We start from the raw sequence: 25,439 nt of genomic DNA on the forward strand, positions 1-25,439 counted from the left end.
CATCAGAGAAGGGTGTTACAAAGATGAATGGAGTGAAAATTACAATGAACTCCGCTCTATTTAATTGGAAGTGTTGGTATAAACTCATGTTGTTTTTTATAACAAAACACATCTTTTTAAAAGATTTGATTAATTCATTTTTAGAGAGAGGGGAAGGGAGGGAAAGAACCATCAGTGTATGGTTTCTTCTTGCATGCTCCCAACTGGGGACCTGGCCGCAACCCAGGCATGTGCCCTGACTGGGATAGAACCGGTGACCTTCTGGTTTGCAGGCCGGCACTCAGTCCACTGAGCCACACCAGCCAGGGATAAACACATGGTTTTAAAAATACATAGAGGTGTGTGTGTTCCCGTTTGTCTACTGAGAGGTCCTAGGATCAGCGATACTCAAATAATAGTACGTACACTGAACATCAGGTCTTGGTTTCCGAATTCCATGTTGTACTTAAAAGCACCCAGGGCTCTTTGGGAAATCTGGCTGATTCCATGGTTGGAGCAGGGAAAGCCTGGACCATCTAGTTGGACCAGAAAGGAGATACTAGAGGAGATCATTGAGAGGGTGTGACTGCCAGTCAACCTGTGAGTTGGGCTTGCACAATCTGGCTCCTCCCCCTTCCCCTGTTCTTGGAATGGATGTCCACTGTTCGCACAGTGGGAGTCATTTTCAAGGGCGCATTCTTGAGAGAGCAATGTATTGTTGAAGACATCTGGACAGTATATGTCACTAAACCCAGTTAAGGCTTCTATACAAACTTTTAAGATTCTGGTGGGCAGGGACAGAGGTCTGCTCTTTTGTGGTTACCCAAGACCAACTATACAAGTAAGTTTCCTTGTTTATAAAACCTGCACCGCACTGATCTGGAGCGGTTCGCCTTTTTCTTTGGTTTCTCCTCACCCTCTGTATGGGGGCCAGTTTCAGATTTCACTGTGGACATCCTCAAATTTCTAAACCAACAGGAAGGAAAACTGATCAGCAAAAAACTTACAGGCATATGTCAAAAGGACATAGAAACCAGTGTGGAAAGACTTCCACTGGTCAAATTAAAGGCAGTTTAAGCATTTAAAAAATCCAGGAAAAGAAAAAGAAGAAAGAGGATTGACAAAAATAGCAGAGTAAAATTTTCCTTTCCATAAAAGCAATAAAAAAGAAAATAGCAAAGTTTGTCAGAATCAACATTTTTAGAAATTTGGAAATCAACCAAAGCTTACAGTAATTCAGGAAGCATTTAGTCAAGAAAAATAGCTGAATCTCAGTAAAGAGTTCTGTGGATTTTTTGAAATATTCTTTTCTTTATTCAAATACCATTCTGATTATTCATGGCCTAAGAACATTCAAATAATAAACCAAAAAGAAATAGATGTTAAAGGTTGGTATTCAAACATTATAGCCAATGATACCGTGCTTGCCTATGATCTCGCTGATGTAAAACCACATCCAGACCTCAGTGGCCACCAAACCATTCAGCAGAGCTTTCTCGACTGTGAGTTGTTTGAAGCTACCAGTTTGGGCGCTATTGACTATTTTTATCAAGCTCTGAATAGTTATCAGGATCTCAGCAGGGGTTGGAGGAATCAGTTCAATGTTGGCATACTGCCAAAAATGTGGCTACTCAAAGTTTAGAGTAAGTCACAGCAGCATTTACCAGCACTGGGGCCTTCTCTATGAGGTTATGGACAAATTGGGCCATGGTTGCAGTATGGAAGTTCTGTGGCCCACCGCCTGGCTGAGAGTGCTCTGTGGAATTTTAACTTACCTTAGTTCCATTTCCCCACTCTCCAACTCATAAGTAGCCGTGAAAAATAACAGCCTCCATTTCTGGTCCTGAAGAGAGAAGAACAGAGTGGGAGCTCTAACAAAGCCTCATTCCTAAGGAAGAGTCATTATTTGACGCGTCTTGTGGTTCCCTGTCTAGACCTCCCTCAGAAAGCTTGTTTGTAATTTGACATCACTAAAAGCATCTCCCCTGGGGACATTTGTCCAATATTTTAACATCACAGCTGCCTGAGGCAATGAATAACAGTTGGGCAAATAATAACCTGTCAAAAGTATTAAAAAGAAAAAAATTATGAATGAAATGTTTTTATGAGCTTTGAAAAGTTCCAACAAATTCCTAGGAATCTGGAAGGCCACATGCATGCACAGGGTTGTGTGCATGCCCAGGAAAGATCTGAGAAGGGCCTAGGCTCTCACTTCTGGCTGCCTATGAGGCTTGGTGAAAGCAGAAAGTAAAAGCTAAGGCAGAGTTGCAACCTTCCAGACTAAGTGCTTAAGTCATGTCCAAACACACAGCGATCCTCAGCAAAGACTGGGAGACTTTTAGTTTCAGACATTTAAGGAAATCTCTGTCCAATTGCTACCTAACTACTGAGCTGAGTAGTGATTTTAGTGGCCATATGTAACAGAGAATATAGACTTTGCAGAATTAGTTCAGAAAAGTCATTAAATAAACAAAAAACGACTTCAACAAACAGCAGTGTCAACAAACAGGAGGGAAAAAAATCTGATTTCCATAGCTGTCATATGCTATATTATTACATTATATTATTTGAAATGTCTAGTTTTCAAGAAAAGTTTATAAGATACATAAACAACAACAACAAAACAAATCCCACAAGGAAAGATTACACATACACAGGAGAAAAAGCAGTGAATAGATATTGTCCCTGCCCTGACTGGTGTGGCTCAGTGGGTTGTGTGCTGGCCTGTGAACCAAAAGGTCACTGGTTTGATTCCCAGTCAGGACACATGCCTGGGTTGCGGGCCAGGTCCCCAGTTGGGGACGTGTGAGAGGCCACCACACATTGATGTTTCTCTCTCCCATCCCCTCTCTCTAAAAATAAATAAATAAAAGTAAAAAAAAGAGAAAGAAACTGTCCTTGAATAAGTCCAGGTATTAGACTTATCAAATAAAGACTTTATTTTATTTTTTAAAGTATATTTTATTGACTAAGCTATTACAGTTGTCCCAATTTTTCCTCCTTTGCTCCTCTCTGCTCAGTTCCCCTCTTCCCTCTAGCAATTCCTCCCTTAGTTCATGTCAATGGGTTATGCATGTAAATTCTTTGGTTTCCCCATTTTCTATACTGTTCTTAACATCCCCCTCTCTATTCTGTACCTACCCAATTATGCTTCTAAATCCCTATACCTTTTTCCCCATTCTCTCCTTTCTCCCTCCCTTCTCCCAGCAGATAATGTTCTGAGGTATCTCCCTGATTTTTATTCACCTCCAAATGATCTCCATATCTATGATTCTATTCCTGTTCTAGTTGTTTGCTTAGTTTTTGATTTTTAGATTCAGTTGTTGATAGTTGTGAGTTTGTTGTCATTTTACTGTTCATGGTTTTGATCTTCTATTTCCTAAATAAGTCCCTTTAACATTTCATATAATAATGGCTTGGTGACGATGAACTCCTTTAGCTTTACCTTGTCTGGGGAGCACTTTATCTGTCCTTCAATACTAAATGATAGCTTTGCTGGATAGAATAATTTTAGATGTAGTTCCTTGCTTTTCACCACCTTGAATAATTCTTGCCAGTCCCTTCTTGCCTGCAAGATTTCTTTTGAGAAATCAGCTGATAGTCTTATGGGAGCTCCTTTGTAGGTAACTCTCTGCCTTTCTGTTGCTGATTTTAAGATTCTCTCTTTATCTTTAATCTTTGGCATTTTAATTATGATGTGTCTTGGTGTGGTCCTCTTTGGGTCCAATTTGTTTGGGAGTCTCAGTGCTTCTTGGGCTTGTATGTTTATTTCCTTTGCCAAATTAAGAAAGTTTTCTTTCATTATTTCTTCAAATAAGTTCTCGATTTTTGCTCTTCCTCTTCTCCTTCTGGCATCCTTATGATTTGGATGTTGACTGTTTTAGAGATGTCCCAGAATCTTCTTAAACTCTCCTCATTTTTTTTTTGAATTCTTGTTTCTTCATTCTGTTCTGCTTGAATGTTTATTTCTCCCTTATGTTCAGAATCATTGTTTTGAATCCTGGCTTCCCTCCCTTCACTCTTGGTTTCCTGTGGATTTTTCTTTATTTCCCTTAGCAGAGCCTTCATTTCTTCCCTTATGCTTTTACCATATTCAGTGAGATCTTTGAGCATTCTGACCACCAGTGTTTTGAATTCTGCGTCTGATAGGTTGGCTATCTCCTCATCACTTAGTTCTTTTTCTGGGGTTCTGTTCCTTCATTTGGACCATGTTTCTTTGTCTCCTATTTTGGCAGCCTCCCTGTGTCTGTGTACTAGGTAGAGATGCTTTCATTCAATGTTAGTGCACTTATTAAGTCATATGGCTGGGGGCCTTGGGTATTTGACAGGGTGGGGCAACCGTGGCTCCATATGTGGGGGAGGGGTCAAAGAGGGGACAATGTCTGTGCTAGCTGACTTCTGGGGGCTTGCCTGGCCCTTGTCCCATTTCCAGTCACTTCAGCCACTTCCTGTGTACGACTGGCACCCTTGCAGCTGCTGTTCTGGGTGTGGTTCCCAGGGTGGGTGAATTTGCGTTATGTACAGGCAGTTTTTTCTGCCACCCCAGCCCCCACTGGGTTTACAGCCAGAATTTATGAGGCTTTTTTTTTTTTCCTGGCACTGGAGCCCTGGACTGTATGGTCTGGCCTGAGGCTGGGCTCGTTCACAGGAATCCCCCTGATTTTTATTCATCACATGTGAATGTGGGGCTGCCCGTTCTGCCAGCTGCCTCCCCGTTTTGCTGCCTTGCTGCCTCTCTGGCCCTGGCTCGCCACTGCCACACCGACTCCTCTCTGCTCCGACTCCTCTCTGCTCCGACTCCCTGTCTCTGCCCCTCCTACTCATCTGGATGAATATAGCTTCTTTAAATACTTGGCTGTTGGACTTCTGTACAGCTCTACATGTTTTTCTGGGTGATTTTCTGGCAGTTCTGGGTGTTTTTCACTTTTAAGTTAGCTGTGTTCCTTCTTATGGTTGTGCAATGAGGTGAGGCATATCTACCTATGCCTCCATCTTTATTGGAAGGTTCCTAGATAAAGACTTTAAATTGGCTCTTTTTAATATGTTCAATGAACTAAAATAGTTCTTATCTAAAGAGCTAAAGAAGCACAAGAGCAATATCACCAAATAGAGAATATCAAGAGAGAAATTATAAAAAAAGAACCATATAGAAATTTTGGAGTTGTGAGTTATGATAACTGAAATAAAAATTTTTACTAGAATTCAATAGCAGATTTGATCAGGCAGAAGAAAGAATCAGTAAGAATTGAACATAGGTTCATTGAGATTATCTAGTCTGAGGAATAGAAAAAAAAATATTATCAGAGCCTCAGAGACTTGAAGGACACCATGAAACATACCAACATATGCATTAGGCAAGTTTCAGAAGGAGAGGAGGAATGGAAGGAGAGAGACGGAATATTTGAAGAAATAATGGCTGAAAACTCCAAAGTTTGATGAAAGTATTAGGCTACACATCCAGAAGCTCAAAAAATTCCAAGTAGTATAAACTGAAAAAGATCCACATTTAGACACACAGCCATCAAACTGTTAAAGATAAAGTGAAAAATCTTGAAAGAAACAAGAGAGAAATGTCTCATCATATAGAAGTGATCCCCAATAATATCAACTGCTTATTTTTCACCAGAAACCAATGAGGCCATAAGGCAGTGGGAAGACATATTTGAAATGCTGAAAGAAGAAAAAACCTGTCAATCAAGAATCCTATATCTAGAAAAACTAAGAGAGACAAAGAAAGAAAAAGGAATAATCTTGAAAGCAGCAAGAGAATGTCTCATCCTGTACAAGCGATTCCCAATAAGATCAACAGCTTATTTTTCATCAGAATCCAATGAGACCAGAGGGGAGATATATTTGAAATGCTGAAAGAAGGAAATAACCTGTCAACAAAGAATCTTATATCCAGAAAAACTAAATTATTCAGCCACAGAAAGGAATTAAGTATTGATATTTGACAACACTGATTAACTTTGAAAATATTATGCTAGGTGAAGGGAGTCAGACACAAAGGGTGTTTTATGATTCCATTTATATTAAATATACAGAATAGGTAAATTGATAGAGACAGAATGTAGATTAGGTTTTCAGGCTCTGGGGGGAGGTGGTAACGGGGAGTGACTTCTTAAATGGTATGAGGTTTCCTTTCGGAATGATGAAAATGTTCTGGAACTGGATGATGATGGTTGCCCAACATTCACAACATTGTGAATGAACTAAATGTCACTGAATTGTATAGTTAAAATGGTAAATGTTATGTTATCTGTATAAAAGAAATGAAGGGGGTCTTTCAGGACAGAAATGTGAATCTACATAGGTAAATATATAGAGAGAATATAAATACATTTTTTGTTTGTTACTCCTTTCCTCCCATATAATTTAAAATACAACTGTATAATGTAATAATTAGAAATCAAAATTGATGAGCACACATCTATAAAGGTGTAATTTGTGATAATGGCAACATAAAAGGAGACGGATATGGAACTATAGAGGAACAGAGTTTTGCATACTATTAAAATTAAGATGTTAATAGTAATTTCAAGGACAAGCACTAAGAAAATAACTCAAAAATAAATAGTAAAAAAGAGAAGAAAATTTAAGTGATACACTAGAAAGTATCTGTTTAATACAAAAGAAGAGAGTAATGGAAGAACTGAGGAACAAAAAGACATAGGACATATAAAAACCAAATAGCAAAATGGCAGGTATAAACCCTACCTTATCAGTTATATTACATTAAATATAAATGGGTTACACTCTCCAATTCAAGGCAGAGATTGGCAAAATGGATAAAAAATTATCTAATTAGGACACTTCCAGTCAACATGGCAGTGTAAGCACACATGACTCACCTCCTCCAACAATCACATCAAAATTACAACTAAAATATAGAACAACCATCATTTATAACCATCATAAATAAAATTGAATGGAAGTCTGACAACTACAGAATTGAAAACTACATCCATCCAAACGGGTAGGAGGGGTGCAGATGTGGAATGGGCTGGTTCCACACCTCACGTTGGATGGATAAAAGTTCAGGAGAGATTATCTTGGGAGTGAGGAGTCCCAGCCCCACACCAGGGCCCCTAGCTCAGGGTTCCAGTGCCAAGAAGATAAGTCCCCACAACTTCTGCCTGCAAAAACCAGTGGAAGTTGAGTCAGTGGAAGAAACTTCTGGAGCCCCAAGCAGTTCCTCTTGAACCCACACACAGCCCTGGCTGGTGTGTCTCAGTGGATTGAGTGCCAGCCTGCGAATCGAGGGGTCGCTGGTTTGATTCCCAGTGTGAAGCGCATGCTTGGGTTGTGGGCCAGGTCCCTGGTAGAGGGTGCGCGAGATGCAACCACACATTGATGTTTCTCTCCCTCACTTTTGCCCTCCCTTCCCCTCTCTAAAAATAAGTGGGCAGAGTCTTAAAAAAAAAAAAGAACCCACACACAGACTCACCTTCTCAGGCTTACTCCCTCTGAGCTCCAGCAGCAGGGTAGCAGCTTGAAAGATACTAGTGGCATGCAGAGAGAAATTGAAGTGACTGGCATCAGGGTAAGCAGAGGCCATTGTCCCTTTTGTGAACCCTCCCCCAACAGAGCCCCAGAGCCGGCAGGCTGGTGCCATATCTGAGATGCCATCAACCCAGCTAATACTGTTTGCCCCACCTCTGAGATCCCCAGAGACTCCACCCCAACTAACATAGGGGCCCATCCAAGCTGCTTTTGCATAAGAATGGCTGGTCTTCACTCATGCTTCTTAACACCCTAAATCCTTTCAAACAAGCGAAAGATGGCCTCAGTGAGTTTCAGGCCAAGCAATAGGAGCAGCCAGCCTAGATTCACAGTTTGGCTTCTCCTGGGAATCTTCCAGCCCAGCACAAGTAGCGGCTTTCTCAGACTGCTTTGTAGCTCAGGAAGGGTGGCCCTGAGAAAAATACAGGTGGGGGCCAAACTTGCCCTGCACCACCTGGGAAATCTCGGAGCCTGTGCGTCCAGTGGGCAGCTACTGATTATGTCAGAGCACCACTGCCCTGCCCCTGCACAGCTGATCTTCCACAGAGGGTACAGGTTGGTGGTCAGTGGTCACAGCCAGTCTTTAAAGCTGACTGGCCTGGGTAAACCCCTCTCAATGATCTGCCAACAGCAATCAAGGCTAACTACAAGAGGAGGGTGTACTCAACCCACATGAAGGACACACCTCAAGTACCCAGCTTGGATGATAGGGGAGGCTGTGCCACTGGACCCTACAGGACACCAGCTACATTAGGCCATACTACCAAGACACGGAGTCAAAGCAGCTCTACCTAATACATAGGAATAAACACAGGGAGGCTGCCTAGTGGGGATAAACACGGCTTAAATGAAAGAACAGATCAAAACTCCAGAGAAAGAGCTAAATGAAACGGAGATAAGCAATCTGCCAGATGCAGAGTTCAAAACATTGGTTATACGGATGCTCAAGGATCTTAGTGAGGATCTCAATAGCATAAAAGAGACCCAGTCAGAAATGAAGGATACACTAATTGAAATAAAGAACAATTTACAGGGAAACAACAGCAGAGTGGATGAAGCCCACAATCAAACCAATGATTTGGAACATAAGAAAGCAAAAAACATTCAATTAGAACAAGAAGGAAAAAGAATCCAAGAAAATGGGGATAGGATAAGCAGACTGTGGGACCACTTTAAGAGATCCAACATTCGCATCATATGGGTGCCAGAAGCAGAAGAGAAAGGGCAAGAGATTGGAAATCTATTTGAAAAAATAATGAAAGAAAACTTCCTTAATTTGGTGAAGGAAACAGAAATGCAAGTCCAGGAAGCACAGAGTCCCGAACAAGTAGAATGCAAAGAGGCCTACTTCAAAACACATCATAATTAAAGTGTCAAAGGTTAAAGATAAAGAAAGACTCTTAAAAGCAACAAGAGAAAAGAAGTTAGTTACCTGCAGGGGATTTCCCATAATACTGCCAGTTGATTTCTCAAAAGAACCTTTGCAGGCCAGAAGAGACTGGCAAGAAATATTCAAAGTCATGAAAAGTGGGGACCTACAGCCAAGGTTGCTCTACCTAGCAAAGCCATCATTTGGAATGGAAGGGCAGATGAAGATCTTCCCAGACAAGAACAAACTAAAGGTGTTCATCATCACCAAACCATGGTTATATGAAATGTTAAACGGACTTAAGAAAAAGAAGATTAAAACTATGAACAATAAAATGGCAATAAATACATGTCTATCAACAGATGAATCTAAAAAAATGAACTAAGCACAGAGGAAAGACAGAGAATCATGAATACAGAGAGTATTTTGATGGTAGTCATATGGGAGGCGGGTGTAGGGGAATGAGTGAAGAGGCAAGAGGATGGAGAAGTACAAATAGGTAGTTAGAGAGTGGCCATGGTAATGTAAGGTACTGTATAGGAAATGGAGCAGCCAAAGAACATATACGCGTGTCCCATGGACACGAACAATGGTGGGGCGATTGCCTGAGGGAGTGGGGGGTGCTGGGAGGAGGCAGGAAAAGGAGTAAAACTCAGGACAACTATAGTAGCATAATCAATAAAATATAATTAAAACTCAAATAAAATAAAAAGTGATCTAATTATATGCTGTCTAGAGTGTACAGATGTAGATGTCAACAAAACCAACTTCATCTCTGTGTCTGGATTTCATTTCATTTTTACATTTCATGCTGTGGCCAACCTCACTGTCCTTAGCAAGCATATCAAAGCTTTCTGGCTGATGATTATCTGTGTTTCTTAATATGTAGCCATCATTTTTGTTGTTGTTGTTAGCAACAGCCACGGTGGTATGACAATTGAGTTGAATATCAAACTGTTGACAGTACTGATTTAAGCAATCACCTATCACACGGCTATTAGGAGGTGTGGCTTCTGGCACTACTGCATTCTTTGTCCCTTTGTCTTGTCAATCATTAGTACCTGAGATACTATAAAAAAGCACTGTGACAGGAGTCTGGAGTAATGAAAAATTCGCACAGACTGCTAGGTCGTCTGTTCCGCTCCAGCCCCATCTTCCCGATAAGGAGAGTCCTGCTTTGTTCTTCCGTCGGAAGATGACTTCTCTTCAAGGTGGCCATTTCCCCTGTGCCCCACGGTTGCACAGACGTTCACTTTAGACTAAAACGAAAGATATTAACATAAAACTGATTGCATGAGATAGGAAACTAGGAATCCATACATAAATAAATTCAAAGCTTGATACACATAGTTTCAAAGTGACGCTCTACAAAATACTTAGTAATTACAAAGCGGGAAAGGGTACTGCTTAGTGCAGTGGTTATGCAGGGACGCAGAGGTCTACCCACATGGGTCTAACTCCCAGCCTCATCACTTACCAGCTGTGTGTCCTCAGACAATTGCTTGCCCTCTCTGTTTCTGTTTCCTCTTTTATGAAGCAGGATAATAACCGTATCTTTCATAGGGCTATTGTGAGAACTGTTAGTGCTCCTCAGCCAAAAACCTCCAGGAGCACACCTATGGTTTTTTATTTGTTGCAACGAGGGATAGTGCACAGCACAGGGTGCCGGGGGTGGGGTGGGGTCGGGGTAGGAGGCGTGGGCTAAGTGCTCTTACTACTGAGTACATTTATCATTGGAATAGGAAATTTATCCCTGTTACTAGGGCACTGTGTTAGACCTCACAGAAACAGTAAGAGGAAGAGCAATTGTTCCCTGTTACTGCTGAGGAAACTGAGGTTCTGATAAGGTGGGGGCTGAAGGTCCCCGGACTGGGCAGGAGTTGGAGCAGTGCCTTCTGGCACCAGCGTTCACTGCAAAGCCTCTGCCCGCCCAAACGACTTCTGTCGTAGTTGTGTCGGGCATTTCATTTCTGCTCCCTGCTGTTCTGAGAGGAAGTAGTGTCCCCACGCAGGTTCCTTGTTCTGAGATGTGGAAGAACGGACCTGAGGAGGGGCCGCAGAGGGCAATACGTGAGACTATAAAGCCACGGGCCAGCGCGGAGCGGACGGAAGAGCTGGGAGGGGAAGAGGATGGCGGAGATTTGTGTCCCCAAGGAGCCAGATGGCCTTGATGAGGCTGGGCTCCCTTTCTGGCGTGATGGTGGGGAGGGCAGGGCTCTAGGGTCCTGGGGGGTCCAGGTCTGGCTTCCAGCCTGCAAGGAGGGCGGAGGGTCTGGTCTCCAGCAGGGCTCAGCAGGCTTTGAAGTTCAGCAAAACATATTCTGTCCTGTTTAGAGGAGAGGGAGGTATTTCAAGGCCAGAGATCAGCTGAGAAAGACCTTGGGCCACTCAGGAACTTAAGAAGCTTGACAGGTACTGGGGTGGGCGGTTCAGGAGCAGGCACAAGGGGAAGGGGGCAGCTGGGCGGCCCCGTCGAGCACAGGTGGGGCGGGGTGGAGCCCGTCCCTAGCCCCCCGCTCGGCCCACCTTGCAGGGTGTCTGACCCGAGCCCCTCTGCTGCTGATGCTGCTTCTCCTCTTTCTGGGTTTCTTCGTGCTCATGCTGATCACCCTGATTCAAGGTGAGTCAGGGGCCAGGGCCAGGAGTCCTGAGGCCCTTTTCCACAGTCCTCAGCACCACTAGGGCTGGGATGTTGGGCCTCTGTCACCTCCTGTGTGACTGTGGGCTGATTGCTACCCCTCCGAGTCTGTCTCCTCATCTGTGAAATGCAGCTCATCTTCTTCCCGGGGGGTTTGTGGGGTGGGCTAGTTTCTCAGAGACCTGGAAACCGAGCGGGGTGCGGGGCCAGGCACGGAGTGCGCACGCATGCAGGGGGAACTCTCTGCTCTGTTGCAGTCTCCAGGATCCAACAATCCTTGCCGAGGGAGACAGAGCGTCAGGGGAGCCGCAGCCTGGGTGAGGGTTGGAGGCTGGGTTCTGTGCTGGGAGGGGGCTCTGAGCTGCGTGACCGTGGACGAGCCACTGCTTTGGGGCAAGGGGGGCAGGCAGGAACTGGGGAGGGGACAGGATCCCTGTGTGAGGCCTCAGGGCCTGCAGTGTTGGGCGAGTCGCTCCCTAAGGCCCAGTTTTCTCGTTTGTATAAGGGGCTGCCGTGGTCACTATGAGATGCAGAGATGAGGCCCTCTCTGCGCCAAGCCCATGGTGGGTGCTTAATAGCTGAAGTCTTCTTCCAGGGGTTGTTTCGCAGGAGCGGCTGAAATCAGATCTGGAGGAGATCCACCGGCAGCTGGCCTGGATGAATGCCACCCTGAGTAAGGTTCAGACATCAAGGGCAGGAGGGAGCTGTGGGTTCACCGGTGGCTCTGAGGCTCACCTTCCTTCCATGGCTGTCAGTCCGGGAACGGCAGGGTGGGGATAGGAACTTTCTCGTGGTTTTCTTGGAGACTGAGCTGGCAGCTGAACCAAGGCGCCCGGCCCCAGATCTGATGCTGGTGTTGGGGCCTGGAAACCCAGCGGCCCAGCACCCCAGCTGGCCAGCCCAACCTCGCCCTTGCTCCCCAGCTGGCCTGTGCCGCCCCTGCCCCTGGAACTGGGACTTCTTCCAGGGAAACTGCTATGCCTTCTCCCAGACCCAAAGGACCTGGAAAGCTTCTGTCTCCGCTTGTCAGGATATGAGCGCCCAGCTGGTGGTTGTCAACAGTGCTGAGGAGCAGGTATACTGGGCCAGGTTCCTGTCTGGGGCTGGGCCAGGCGATGGGTCAAGAAAAAGCCTTCTGCCGCCCTCCTCTGCTCTCTGAGAGGTGGAGGGGCATGGGGAGATGCAGCCAAGGAAGGCTTCCTGGGTGAGGAATCATCATGGACTTGGGAAGGTCATGTGAGAGGAGCCCATGTATAGAAAGGAAGGAAACTGAGTAATCCCTCCCTTGACTGAGGTGGACTCAGTGGACTGAGCTGTAAGTTGACACATTCCCACACACCCACGGCATTAGGCACATTAATGTAGCAACTTATGCAGGGACTACAGGCTAGACCATAGAAAGGCTTCTGGGGGAGGCAGGGGACCACAGGAATGTGGGCAGACACGGAGTGGGTGGCCTTCACGAATCTCCCTCCTGATGCCCCGCCTCTCCCCCATCCCCAGAAATTCCTGCAATTCTGGAATATCAGAAATGATAAGCCCACTTGGATCGGCCTCACTGACCACCACAATGAAGGGTCCTGGCAATGGGTGGACAACAGCCCCCTCCTTCTCAGGTGACCTCCCAGCATCAATGACCTGGGAGGGAAAGGGCAAGGAAGAGACCTGCACCCCAAAGCAGGGGTGCTCAGACTCTGGGATTGAAAAGGACCACCTGAGAAAGTGGGTCAAGATGCAGAGTCCTGTGTCCACCTGCGGTGGGCGGCGGGGGGCGGGGTCTGACTCTCTAAGTCTAGGTGTGGGCCCAGGAATCGTTATTTTCATTTTGCCAGAGTTGACTGAGGGAGGTGGTGGTTAAGCCCACATTTTGAAAACCCTGACTCTGAATTCACCACCCTCTGGCTGGTTCTTGGAAATGTGCTGCCAAATACCAGGAACCAGTGGTTTTGGGGGGTGGGCTCTGGGTGGGGAGGGGACTCATTGTTCTGATGGTGTTCACAGCTTCTGGAAACAAGGGGAACCGAATAGTCAAGGAGATGAAGACTGTGTGGAATTGTACAATGATGGCTGGAATGATAGGAAATGCAGCGCAGAACTCTTCTGGATCTGTGAGAGGCCCTCAGGGCTGTGCCCAGGCCTCGGAGGGCCATTGTCCCCTACCCAGTCCCTGCCCCTCGGTGGTCCCCAGTGATCAAGCAAATAGGGCACGCACTCTGCTAGCTCTTCTCTGGCCCCACTCGCTTGTTTACATTCCCTGGGAACGGAGGTTTTTCAGATACTGAGATTCTGAGACCCCCTTCTCCTTTAAGGCCCATCCCTCCATAGGCTATAGACCATCTCTCTTCTTCTACTGATAGTCCCAGTGTCCCCACTCAGTCCCCATGACATCCTCTTAATAAAGTCACACACTGCATGATGCCTTCCACTGAACTTATTGTATATTCTTTTGCCACTGTTTCAATGACTACAGTCCTATCATATGGTTGATGAACACTAGGACATTGTCTTTTCTCAATGTTTCTTTCACTACTGTGCATTTTATTTCCCAGATACAGTTTTCAATCAGTTTGTAATTTTGGTTGGGAATATACACGTGCATGTATATATCTATCTACTCATTCATTCATGAACCAGTTATTCAGGTTACCTTTACAATGTACTTAAGCAAAGTTTTATGATTTTCTTCATACACATTTTGAAAGAAAAACATTATTTCTGGTGTGTGTATTCACTTTTGATTGATGCTGTAACAAATTACCATCAACTTACTGGCTTACAGCAATCCAGGTTTATTATCTTACGGTTCTGGAAGTCAGATCCAAAATGGGTGTCACAGGCTGAAGTCAAGGTGTTGGCGGGGCTGTGTTCCTTTCTGGAGGTTCTAGGGGACAATCTGTTTTCTTGCCTGTTCCAGCTCTGAAAGCCGTCTGCACTCTCAGCTGGTGGTCCCTTCCTCCACCTTCAAAGCCATCAACAATATGGATCTTTCTCATTTTGCATTGCGCAAACTCTGACCTTTCCTCCTCCTCTTCCACATTTAGAGGACCCTTTAGATTACATTGGGACCACCAGATAATTCCATGTGACTTTACTATTTTAAGGTCGGGGAGTTAGGAACCCTATTTCTATCTTCACTCTGGGGTTTCCATGCAGCACAGTATGTGCGCAGGCTTTGGGGATGAGGACACGGACATCTTCAGGGAAATCACCCTGCCCACCAGGCGATGTTGTATTTATTATTGTTGGGCTGAACGGATACATCTCAATGACAGATGTGAGTTAGGGGACAATAACCCAACACTCTCTGCTCTTGCCCTGGACCACCGAGCCACATTCCACATGATCACTCAGCGGTCAGCGCGGGTGGAGCCCCAGCTGCCTTCAGCAGTCACCTGTTCAATAGCACCAACTTTTTCTAACGGTGTCCTTCCTTTCCCTGTGTCACTTTTCCACTTACCTCCTGGTGTTGTCTGAGGATGACATTCCTTGCATTGAAATCCTTGTCTCAGGGTGTGTTTCTAGGAGAACCGAACCAAATTCAGGTTGTATCGATGTGACTCATTCCGAATGGTGCGCCAGAACCATACCTGAGGAATGGATGGGCTGAGATGGAACCAACCATGCCAATTAGTTGTCTGTCTGTCTATCTATCTATCTATCTATCTATCTATCTATCTATCTATCTATCTATCTATCTATCTGTCTCTCTATCATCTATCTATTATCTGTCTCTCTCTTCAAATCCAAGTTAACTGCAGACCCCAAATCATTACATTAAACAAGCACATAAAACCCATGAACCTTCAGTTGGTTGTCTTTAGCCAGTCCAGTCTCTACAAGGAAATGATATATGTCCTTGTGTGGGTCACCCGGTAGCTGGATTACTTCTCCAGATTCTGGATATTCAATTACAGCACCATTGCAGGCAAATTCCTTCCTAGTTTTTAGTTTTAAAATGTTGTTTTATTTCTTTTTTTCTTATTATTGTTCTGGTCGGCCTGTTCTTTATTTCCATGTTTCTGGTTATATTCTGCTCACTTCCTTGTTTTGTTGATTAGGTTTCCACTTATAAGTGAGATCATATGGTATTTGTCTTTCACCCCCTGGCTTATTTCACTTTCATAATGCTCTCCAGTTCCATCCATGCTGTCGCAAAAGATGGGAGCTCCTTCTTTCTTGCTGCTGTGTAGTATTCCATTGTGTAAATGTACCACGTTTTTTGATCCACTCATTTACTGATGGGCACTTAGGCAGTTTCCAGCACTGGGGTGTTGTAAACAACACTACTATGAACATAGGGGTGCATAGGTTCTTTTGAACAGGTGTTTCAGGATTCTTAGGTTATATTCCCAGCAGTGGAATCACTGGATCAAAAGGCAGTACCGTCTTTAGTTTTTTAGGGAAACTCCATACTGGTTTTCACAGTGGCTGCACCAGTCTGCATTCCCACCAACAGTGCACTAGGGTTCCCTTTTCTCCACTACCTCACCAACACTTGTTTGTTGATTTGTTTATGATGGCCATTCTGACAGCTGTGAAGTGGTATCTCATTGTGGCTTTAATTTGCATCTCTCTGACTGCTAGTGATGCTGAGCATCTTTTCATATGCCTATGGGCCCTCTGTATGTCCTCCTTGGAGAAGTGTCCATAGAGGTCCTTTGTCCATTTTTTAATTGGATTTTTTTGTCTTCCTGGCATTGATTTTTATGAGTTTTTAATATATTTTGGGGATCAAACCCTTGTACAAGGTATTGTTGGCAAATATTTTTTCCTATATGGTTGGTTCTCTTTTCATTTTGCTGATGTTTTCTTTAGCTATGCAGCAGCTTTTAGTTTTTTTGTTTTATTTTTTATTTTTGGAGAAGTTTATTTTTTTATTGTTGTTCAGCTACAGTTGTCCCCATTTTCCTCCCATTACTCTCTCCCACCCTACCTACCCCCACCTCCCACATTCAATCATTTTCCCTGTTGTCTTTGTCCAGGGGCCCTTTATACATGTTCCTTGAAGACCCTTCCTCTTCTTTCCTTCTTTATCCCCCTCCAGTTACTGTCAGTTTGTTCTTTATTTCCATGTCTCTAGTTCTATTTTGCTCACTTGTTTGTTTTGTTGATTGGGTTTACTTATAGGTGAGATCATATGGTATTTGTCTTTCACCACCTGGCTTATTTTGCTTAGCATAATGCTCTCCAGTTCCATCCATGCTGTCGCAAAGGGTAGGAGTTCCTTACAGAAGCTTTTTAATTTGATGTAGTCCCATTTGTTTATTTTTTCCCTTTATTTCACTTGCCCTAGAGGATATATCAGTGAAAATGTTGCTGCATGAGATAACTGAAATTTTACTGCCTATGCTTTCCTCTAGGACGTTTATGGTGTTGCTGCTTCCATTTAAGTCTTTTATCCATTTTGAATTTATTCTGGTATATGGTGTAAGTTGGTGGTCTTGTTGCATTTTGCATGTACTAATCCAGGTCTCCCAGTACTGTTTGTTGGAGAGGCTATTTTTACTCCATTTTATGTTTCTGCTCCCATTGTTGAATATTAATTGACCATAAGACATGGGTGTATTTCTGGATTCTCTATTCTGTTCCATCAATCTATGTGTCTGTTCTTAAACCAGCACCAGACTGTTTTGGTCACAGTGGCCTTGTAGTATAGTTTGACATCAAGTACTGTGATCCTTTCTACTTTGTTCTTATTTCTCAAGATTGCTGTGGCTATCTGGGTTTGTTTTTTGTTCCATACAAATTTTTGAAATATTTTTTCTAAATCTGTAAAATGTGTCACTGGTATTTTTATAGGGATTGCACTGAACCTGTAGATTGCTTTAGGTAGTATGGACATTTTAATGATGTTGATTCTGCCAATCCATGAACATGGTATATGCTTCTATTTGTTTGTATCTTCCTTAATTTCTTTCTTCAGTGTTCATAGTTTTCCAAGTGCAGATTTTTGCCTCCTTGGTTAAGTTTTTTACTGGTTACTTTATTTTTCTTGTTGCTATAGTAAATATAGTAAACAGAAACAGGATATTTTCCCTAGTTTCTGTTTCTTATATTTCATTGTTGGTGTACAATAATGCCTTGGATTTCTGAATATTAACTTCGTATCTCACTATCTTGCCAAATTCAGTTATTAGGTTGAGTAGGTTTTTTCGTGGAGCCAATTGGGTTTTCTATGTACACTATCATGTCATCTGCAAATAATGACAGCTTTACTTCCTCCTTTCCAACTTGGATGTCTTTTATTTCTTTTTCTTGTCTGATCACTGTGGCTAGAACTTACAATACTATGTTGAATAAAAGTGGTGAAAACAGACCTCCTTGTCTTGTTCCTGATCTTAGAGAGAAAGCTTTTTGTTTTTGCCCATTGAGTATGATGTTGGCTGCAGGTTTCTCGTATCTGGCCTTTATTATGTTGAAGTATGTTCCTTCTACTCCTAATTTGCTGACTGCTTTTATCATAAATGGGTGCTGTACCTTATCAAATGCTTTTTCAGCACCTATTGATATGATCATGTGATTTTTGTCTTTCATTTTGTTTATGTGGTGTATTACATTTATTGATTTGCAAATATTATACCATCCTTGCATCCCTGGGATGAATCCCACTTGTTCGCAGTGTTTGATCTTTTTAATGTATTGCTGGATCCAGTTTGCCAATATTTTGTTGAGGATTTTAGCATCAATGTTCATTAACGATATTGGCATGTAGTTTTCTCTTTGTTTTGTATTTATCTGCTTTTGAAATTAGCTACGTTGAAAGAGTTTGGGTGTTTTACCTTTTCTTGAATTTTTTGGAATAGTTTGAGAAGGCTAGGAGTTAGCTCTTCCCTAAGTGGTAAAATTAGCCTGTGAAGCCATCTAGCCCAGGGCTTTTCTGTGCTGGGAGCTTTTTGATTACTGCTTCAACTTCATTAATTGTTATTGGTCTATTCAGGCTTCCTACTTCTTGATTCAGTTTTTGAAGTTGGTTTTTTTTTTTTTTTTTAGAAATTTGTCCATTTGACCCAGGTTGTCAAATTTCTTGGCATATAATTGTTAATAGTAATTTCTTACAATCCTTTATGTTTCTGTGATATTGGTTGTAATTTCTGATTTTTGTTTCTGATTTTGTTTCTGATTTTATTTATTTGGTTCCTCTCTTTTTCTCTTGATGACTCTGGTTAAAGGCCTGTCAATTTTGTTTATTTTTTCAAAGAACCAGCTGCTGGATTTATTGCTCCTTTGAGTTGTTCTTTTAGTCCCTATGACATTTAATTCTGCTCTGATCTTGATTATTTCCTTCCTTCCAATCGCTCTGGGCTTTGTTGTTCCTCTAGTTCTTGTAGATATTGGGTTAGGTTGTTTATTTGAAAATTTTCTATCTTTTTTTAGGTAGGCCTGTATTGCTATGAACTTCCCTCTGGACTGCCTTTGCTGTGCCCCATAGGTTTTGGGCTATTTTATGTTCATTTTCATTTGTTTCCAGAATTTTTTTGATTTCTTCCTTTATCTAATTGTTAACCCATTCATTATTTAATAACATGTTATTCAGTCTCCATAAGTTTGAATGTTTTTGGGTTTTTTCCTTGAGGTTGGTTTCTAGTTTCAGGCTACTGTGATCTGAGAGAATGCTTGATATGCTTTCAATATTCTTGAATTTGTTAAAGCTTGTTTTGTGTCCTACCATGTGGTCTATCTTTGAAAATGTTTCATGTGCATTTGAAAAGAATGTATATTTTGCTTCTTTGGGGTGAAAGGTTCTGTATATATTAATTAAGTCCATTTGATTTAGTGTGTTGTTCAATGCCACAATATCCTTTTCGATTCTTTGCTTGGAAGATCTATCTGTTGTTGACAATGGGATGTTAAAATCCCCTACTATGAGTATGTTGCTGTCAATATCTTACTTGTACTCCAAGATTTTACTTATATATTTTGGTGCTCCTATGTTGGGTGCATTTATGTTTACAAGGGTTATAGCTTCTGGATGGATTGTTCCCTTAAATATTATATAGTGTATTCCTTTGTCTTTTTTAATGGCCTTTTTTTTGAAGCCTATTTTGTCTGATATAAGTATTGCTACCCCAGCTTTTTTCTTTTTCCAAGTCTGTTTGCTTAGAATATTTTTTTTCCCTCTGTTCACTTTCTGTCTGCATAGATCTTTTGTTCTGAGATGGGTCTCTTGTAGACAGCATATATGCAGGTCATGTTTTCTTATCCATTTAGCTATCCTATGTCTTTTGATTGGGGGATTTAATCCATTTACATTTAAAGTTATTATTGATAGGTACTTATTCATTGCCATTTTTTCCTCTTTGTTCTTGTGTTCCTCTTTCTCTCTCTCTTTCTTCATCTTTGTAAAGCAGTCCTTTTAGCATCTCTTGCCATGCTGGTTTGGTAGAGATGTGTTCTTTTAGTTTAGTTTTTTTTTTTTTTCCTTTTTTGTCTGGGAAGCTCTTTATTTTGCCTTCCATTTTAAATGAGAGCCTTGCTGGGTAAAGTAGTCTTGGTTGCAGGCCTTTGCTTTTCATTACATGGAATGCTTCTTGCCATTCCCTTTTGGTTTGTAGTGTTTCTGCTGAGTAATCAGCTGATAGCCTTATCGGGGCTCCTTTCTATGTTATTAGCTGTTTCTCCTTTGCTGCCTTTAAGATTCTCTCTTTGTCTTTAAATTTTGCCATTTTTATTATGACGTGTCTTAGAGTGGGCCTCTTTGGATTCCTCTTGATTGGGACTCTCTGTGCTTCCTGGACTTGTATGATTTTTTTCTCTCATCAGGTTAGGAAAGTTTTCTGTCATTACTTTTTCAAACAGGTTGTCTACACCTTGCTTCCCTTCTTCTCCTTCTGGTATTCCGATGATACAGATATTATATTTCATGGTGTCCTGCAGCATCCTTTGCCCCTCTTCATTCTTTTTGAGTCTTTTTTCATTTTGTTGCTCTGTCTGGGAATTTTTTTCTACCTTGTCCTCCAGCTTGCTGATTCGATCCTCTGCTTCATGTAGTCTGCTTTTAATTCCTTCTACTGTGTTATTTAATTCAGAAATTGTATTTTTCATTTCCTCCTGGCTTTTAATATAGTTTCTATGTCCTTTTTCATGTTGATATAATTTGCAGTAAGTTCCTTGAAGCTTTACTGGAGTTCTTTGTAGTTCTCACTGAGCTCATTGAATTTCCTTATAACCATTATTTTGAACTCAATGTCTGATCATTTACTTGCCTCTACTTCATTTAGCACTCTTTCTGGGGATTCCTCCTTTCCTTTCAATTGGGGGTTGTTTCTTTGACTCCCCATTTTAGGGGAGACTCTTCTTGTTTGTTTCTGCTTCTTAGATTGATCTGTTTTGACTCCCTGTCTCTATGGCATTAACTTCTGTGCTAGGAAATCTGTGGGATTCAGTGGTGCAGTCTCCTTGATCTCCTGAACTTGATGCTCTTGTGATGCCCTTTATGCCATTTATGTTGGCTCTCTAATTATAATTGGGTTTTGATTGCTGTTGTGTCATTCTTTGGTGGGTCTTTCCCTCTGGCCGGCTGACTGAGGGTCACTCTACCCACCACGTCTTATGTACTGTTGTGCAGGCGTACTGTTTTTTTTTCTTTCTGGATTCACCTCTGGTGTTAACAGGTGATGTCCCAGTCTGGCGTTAGGCAGCCTGTTCAAGACTACCAGGTATCTACTGTAAGTGACTAACTCCTTCAGTTGTTAATCTAGTCACTCTGTAATCAGCAGTCATGTTTAAGCGCCACAGGGTGGAGCAGAGTAATTCCTGTGGGTGACACTATTGTTTCCCTTGAAGCTGATGCCACTTTGGGCAGGGGGTGGTCTGTCTGAGCAAGATGGCTCCTGCAGTATGGGGAATGATTTAGCACCAGGATCTTGTTGGCTGCTCTCTCAGTTCCCTCCCCAAAGCCACCAGCTCCAGCCTCTCCTCTAGCATCTCTAGTCCACTCTGCCCTCCTAGTGGTGGAACACAGGGTAAGTGACTGCAAATTAAAATTTATGTATTGGCTCCTTAAAAGTCTCTGTGTCTCCAGCTGTCTGTCCCTGGCAGAGAAAACCTGCCACTTTTTGCAGCTGGATGTTATTTGGGTACTTTTTGGACTCTGGTGCTGTGGCTGGGGAACCCAGCCTAGGGTTTAGACTCTATTCTTCTCAGGGAGATCCGCTTGGCTGCTGAAATATTCCTCTGGCACTTCAGCTGCCACCCATGGGAGCCCAGCCAGCCCTCTCACATCTCTGCACTCCATACCAATCACTTTGAGGTGAAGCTGTTTCTTTTGCCTGACCGTGGTTATAAGGCTTCTCTCCGGCTATTGTTCAGTTGTTTATTCCTGATGACTTCTTCACAATTTAGTTCTAATTTCAGAGTGGTCCTGGGAGGAGGTTAGTGTAGCTTCCACTCACTCCTCGCTGTCTTGGATCTCTTGGCAAAATTCTTCTGAAATACCTTCACTAGTTTTTTTTTTTTTTTTTATCATAATCATCAGCAATTCCTTGGAGAGTAGTGAGGTTCTTCCTGCTGTTTATCTGTTGAATTCTTATGTGGACATAATCCTCAGTGCTAGCAGATAACAGATCATCACCCTTACTTGAATCAGCAAAGGGGACAAAAAAGCGGAGTTTTGGGTAGCAGACATATGATATGATTCCTTAACCTTGGTGGAAACACCCTGTGGAAGGCTGAAGCAGGGAGAAGGCAGTTGGGGTGGGTACTGAGTGTTGTGAAGCAAAGAGGGCTCTAGGGGTAGGTTGCTGAGTCCTCAGCTGGGAATGGGGCCTAGACTGGGAAATTTAAGAGTGAGTGGTAACCTTCCTGCACTCTCTTCTCTTTATCCCTCTTCTGAAGTTCTGGAACAGTGGTAACTTGGGTGCAAGATAGCTTTGCAGCAGTTTTGGCAAAAGCATATTTAGGCATTGACTATTGTCCTAATAGCTGAGATTTAAGGTGTGTTTCTTACTGAGGCAGAGTGTAACAGAGTCTTAGTATCTTGCCTGCAAAAAAAATTCCAGAACCTCAGTTAACATACACAGACTGGTGTGTAGAGGAGAGAACTCTTCTCAATTCAATTTAGGAGGCTGGCACACTTTATTTATTATTGGAAATAATTCTAGGACTTCTGGTCAAGATGGTGGTAGGTAGACATGGTACTTGTAACCTCCCACAACCACATCAAAATTACAATTAAATTATTGAATGACCATTATTTAGAATGCCTGAAATATAGCTGAACAGAGTCCTATAACTAAGGACATACGGAAGAAGCAACATGGAGCAAAGATGTGGAAGAGGCTCATCTCACATAAAAAACTGGGCCCTGGCTGGTGTGGCTCGATGGATTGAGTGCTGGCCTGTGAACCAAAGGGTCACTGGTTTGATTCCCAGACAGGGCTGGGTTGCAGGCCAGGTCCCCCATGGGGGACAAACAAGAAGCAACCACACATTGATGTTTCTTTCCCTCTCTTCCTCCCTTTTCCTCTCTCTAAAAATAAATAAATAAATAAAATATTTAAAAATACAAATGAAAACTAAAAATTAGGAGGGATATCTTGGTTGCAGAGGCCCCCCAAGGAACAACGAGTCCTAGCCCCACATCAGAGCCCCTGGGCCAATGTTCCAGTGCCAGGAAGAGAAGTCCCTAAAATGTCTGGCTGTAAAATCCAGTGGAGATTGTAGCTGAGTGAGAGGGAGTCCCAGGCATTCCTCTTAAAGGGCCCACACATGGGCTTACTCTGACTCACTTGCTCTAAGCTCCAGTGCTAGGGTAGATAGAGCTCAAAAGGTACCAGGGGCACAGGGGAGGAACTGAACTGTCTGGCATCAGGGCGAGGGATGGAGGGTCAGCTTTCTCCCAGACAAGTGCTGACAGAGGCCATTGTTCCTTTTCTGAACCCTCCCCCACCTACAGAGCCAGCAGGTGAGCACCATATCTGAGTCCATCAACCTGACTATCACTGTTCACCCCACCCTTGTGATTCCTTGTGACCCTGACCCACCCAACTGGTAGGCCCATCTAAGACATGTCCAGTGGATTTTCAATACAAATTGCCCTCTCTTGGTCTTCTTAACATGCACCCAGGCCTAGCAGAGAGAGCCACATGCTGTGGATTGCTGATAGTTCCAAATAGGTTGCACAGGGCAAGTCACAAGCAGGGTCTGACATAGATCTGAATCAGAGTCTTTGTTGATCTACCTAATACATAGAAACAAACACAAGAGGCAGCAAAAATAAAAACACAAAGAAACAGGCCTCAAATGAAGGGACAAGAGAATTCTACAGAGAAGACATAAATAAAATGTAGGCAAGCAATTTTTCAGATATAGAGTTGAAAGTAATGATTATGAGGATGCTCAACAGCCTGAAAAAGAATGATATAAAAACCATAAAAAGAACCAATCACAAATAAAAAAATGTAATATCTGAAATAAATAATATACCTGAAGGAATAAAAAGTAGCTTAGATGAAGCTGAGGATAGAATCAGTATTTTAGAAGATGAGGTAGGAAAAAAACCTCAATCAAAGCAGCAGCAAGAAAATGAGAACAGTTTAAGGGACCTTTGGGACAACATTAAGGGTAATAATATCTGTATATAAGGGAAACTAGATGGAGAAGAAAGAGAGCAAGGGATTGAGAACCTATTTGATGACATAATGGCTGATAACTTCCCTAATCTGGTGAAGGAAAAAGACATTCAAGTCTAGGAAACACAGAGAATCCCAAACACATCCCAAACCACAACACATCATAATTAAACTTAAAAGTAAGGAGATAATCTTAAAAGCCATGAAAGAAAAGCAGTTAGTGCCCTGACTGGTGTGGCTCAGTGAACTGAACACCATCTGGCAAACTGACATGTCAGCAGTTTGATTCCAAGTCAGGGCACATACCTGGGTTTCAGGCCAGGTCCCCAGCTGTCGGCACGCAAGAGGTAACCAATTGATGTTTCTCTCACACCTCAATGTTCCCTCTCTTTCTCCCTCTCTTTAAAAATAAATATTAAAAAAAAAGAAAAGAAAAGCAGTTACCTACAAGGGAGCTCCCAGAGGACTGACATTCGATTTCTCAGACGGGAACATTTCAGGTCAAAAGGGATTAGCATGAGATATTCAAAGTGTTGAAAACAGAAACCCACAACAAAGGCTACTTTATCCAGCAAGGCTATCATTTAAAATTGAAGGAGAAATAAAGATCTTCCCAGACAAGAAAAAGCTAAATGAGTTTGTTACCTCTAAACAAATATTACAAAAAATGTTAAAGTACTTGCTTTAAGAAGGAGAAGAAAAATAAAAAAAAGAACAGAGGAACATAGTTAAAAAATAAAATGGCAATAAATATGTATCTATCAACAATCACTTTAAATGCTCCAATCAAAAGACATTGGTAGCTGAATGGATAAGAAAACAAGATCCATATATATACTGTTTTCAAGCGACTCATCTCAAAATAAAAGATACATACAGACTAAAAGTGAAGGGATGGAAAAAAGATATTTCATGCAAATAGAAGGAAAAAAACCTAGGGTAACAATACATGCATCTGACAAAATAGGCTTTAAAACCAAGGCTATAGTGAGAGACAAAGAAGAAAACTACATAATGATAAAGGGAACAATCCAACAAGAAGATATAACCATAATAAACATTTATGCACGTCACATAGGAGCACCTATGAGGGGAACACTATCCCACGCAGTTTTCCCAGTTGTGGATGAAGAAATGAGTCATCCCAGACACAATCGGTCTGGCAGGAAAGGGGGTGGTGATTCCCTCCGGTGGCAAATGCGCCAAACCCTTCCCTGAAGTGGCTTTTAATGGAATCTGTATGTGCAGGGGTATATGGCATACACACAAAGCTTATCAATCAATGTCTAAAGGCTATGTTTACAGAAAACAGGTATGATTCATAGACAACAACTGCATGACCACAGAGATTTGTCTCAGATCAGGGTCTGTTAGACATGCT

At 42.5% G+C, this 25,439-nt stretch overlaps 1 protein-coding gene and 2 pseudogenes across 3 annotated transcripts; 1 reads left to right on the forward strand and 2 right to left on the reverse strand.

Moving 5' to 3' along the window:
* Positions 1–1,375: 1,375 nt before the first annotated feature.
* Positions 1,376–1,688, reverse strand: LOC129078580 (ATP synthase subunit g, mitochondrial-like; annotated as a pseudogene).
* Positions 1,689–10,849: 9,161 nt separating this feature from the next.
* CD209 (CD209 molecule) lies at positions 10,850–13,911 on the forward strand. Of its 3 annotated transcripts, none has more exons than XM_054583366.1 (8): positions 10,850–10,921; positions 11,186–11,263; positions 11,385–11,471; positions 11,747–11,806; positions 12,085–12,162; positions 12,413–12,564; positions 12,993–13,105; positions 13,491–13,911. In XM_054583366.1, exons 1-8 carry the CDS (start codon positions 10,879–10,881, stop codon positions 13,678–13,680), a joined length of 801 nt encoding a protein of 266 aa, XP_054439341.1. In that variant the 5' UTR covers positions 10,850–10,878; the 3' UTR covers positions 13,681–13,911. The 3 variants fall into 3 exon arrangements, with proteins under 3 accessions (XP_054439341.1, XP_054439340.1, XP_054439342.1); XM_054583365.1 differs by having other exon boundaries at positions 10,882–11,051; XM_054583367.1 differs by lacking the exon at positions 11,385–11,471 and having other exon boundaries at positions 10,882–11,051.
* A 1,152-nt stretch (positions 13,912–15,063) lies between these two features.
* LOC129078569 (eukaryotic translation initiation factor 1-like) lies at positions 15,064–22,771 on the reverse strand (annotated as a pseudogene).
* Positions 22,772–25,439: the final 2,668 nt, after the last annotated feature.

The sequence above is a fragment of the Pteronotus mesoamericanus genome, unplaced genomic scaffold, assembly GCF_021234165.1.
Source record: "Pteronotus mesoamericanus isolate MK-2021 breed Mesoamerican mustached bat unplaced genomic scaffold, CSHL_Meso_final contig_730, whole genome shotgun sequence".
Classification (NCBI taxonomy): domain Eukaryota; kingdom Metazoa; phylum Chordata; class Mammalia; order Chiroptera; family Mormoopidae; genus Pteronotus; species Pteronotus mesoamericanus.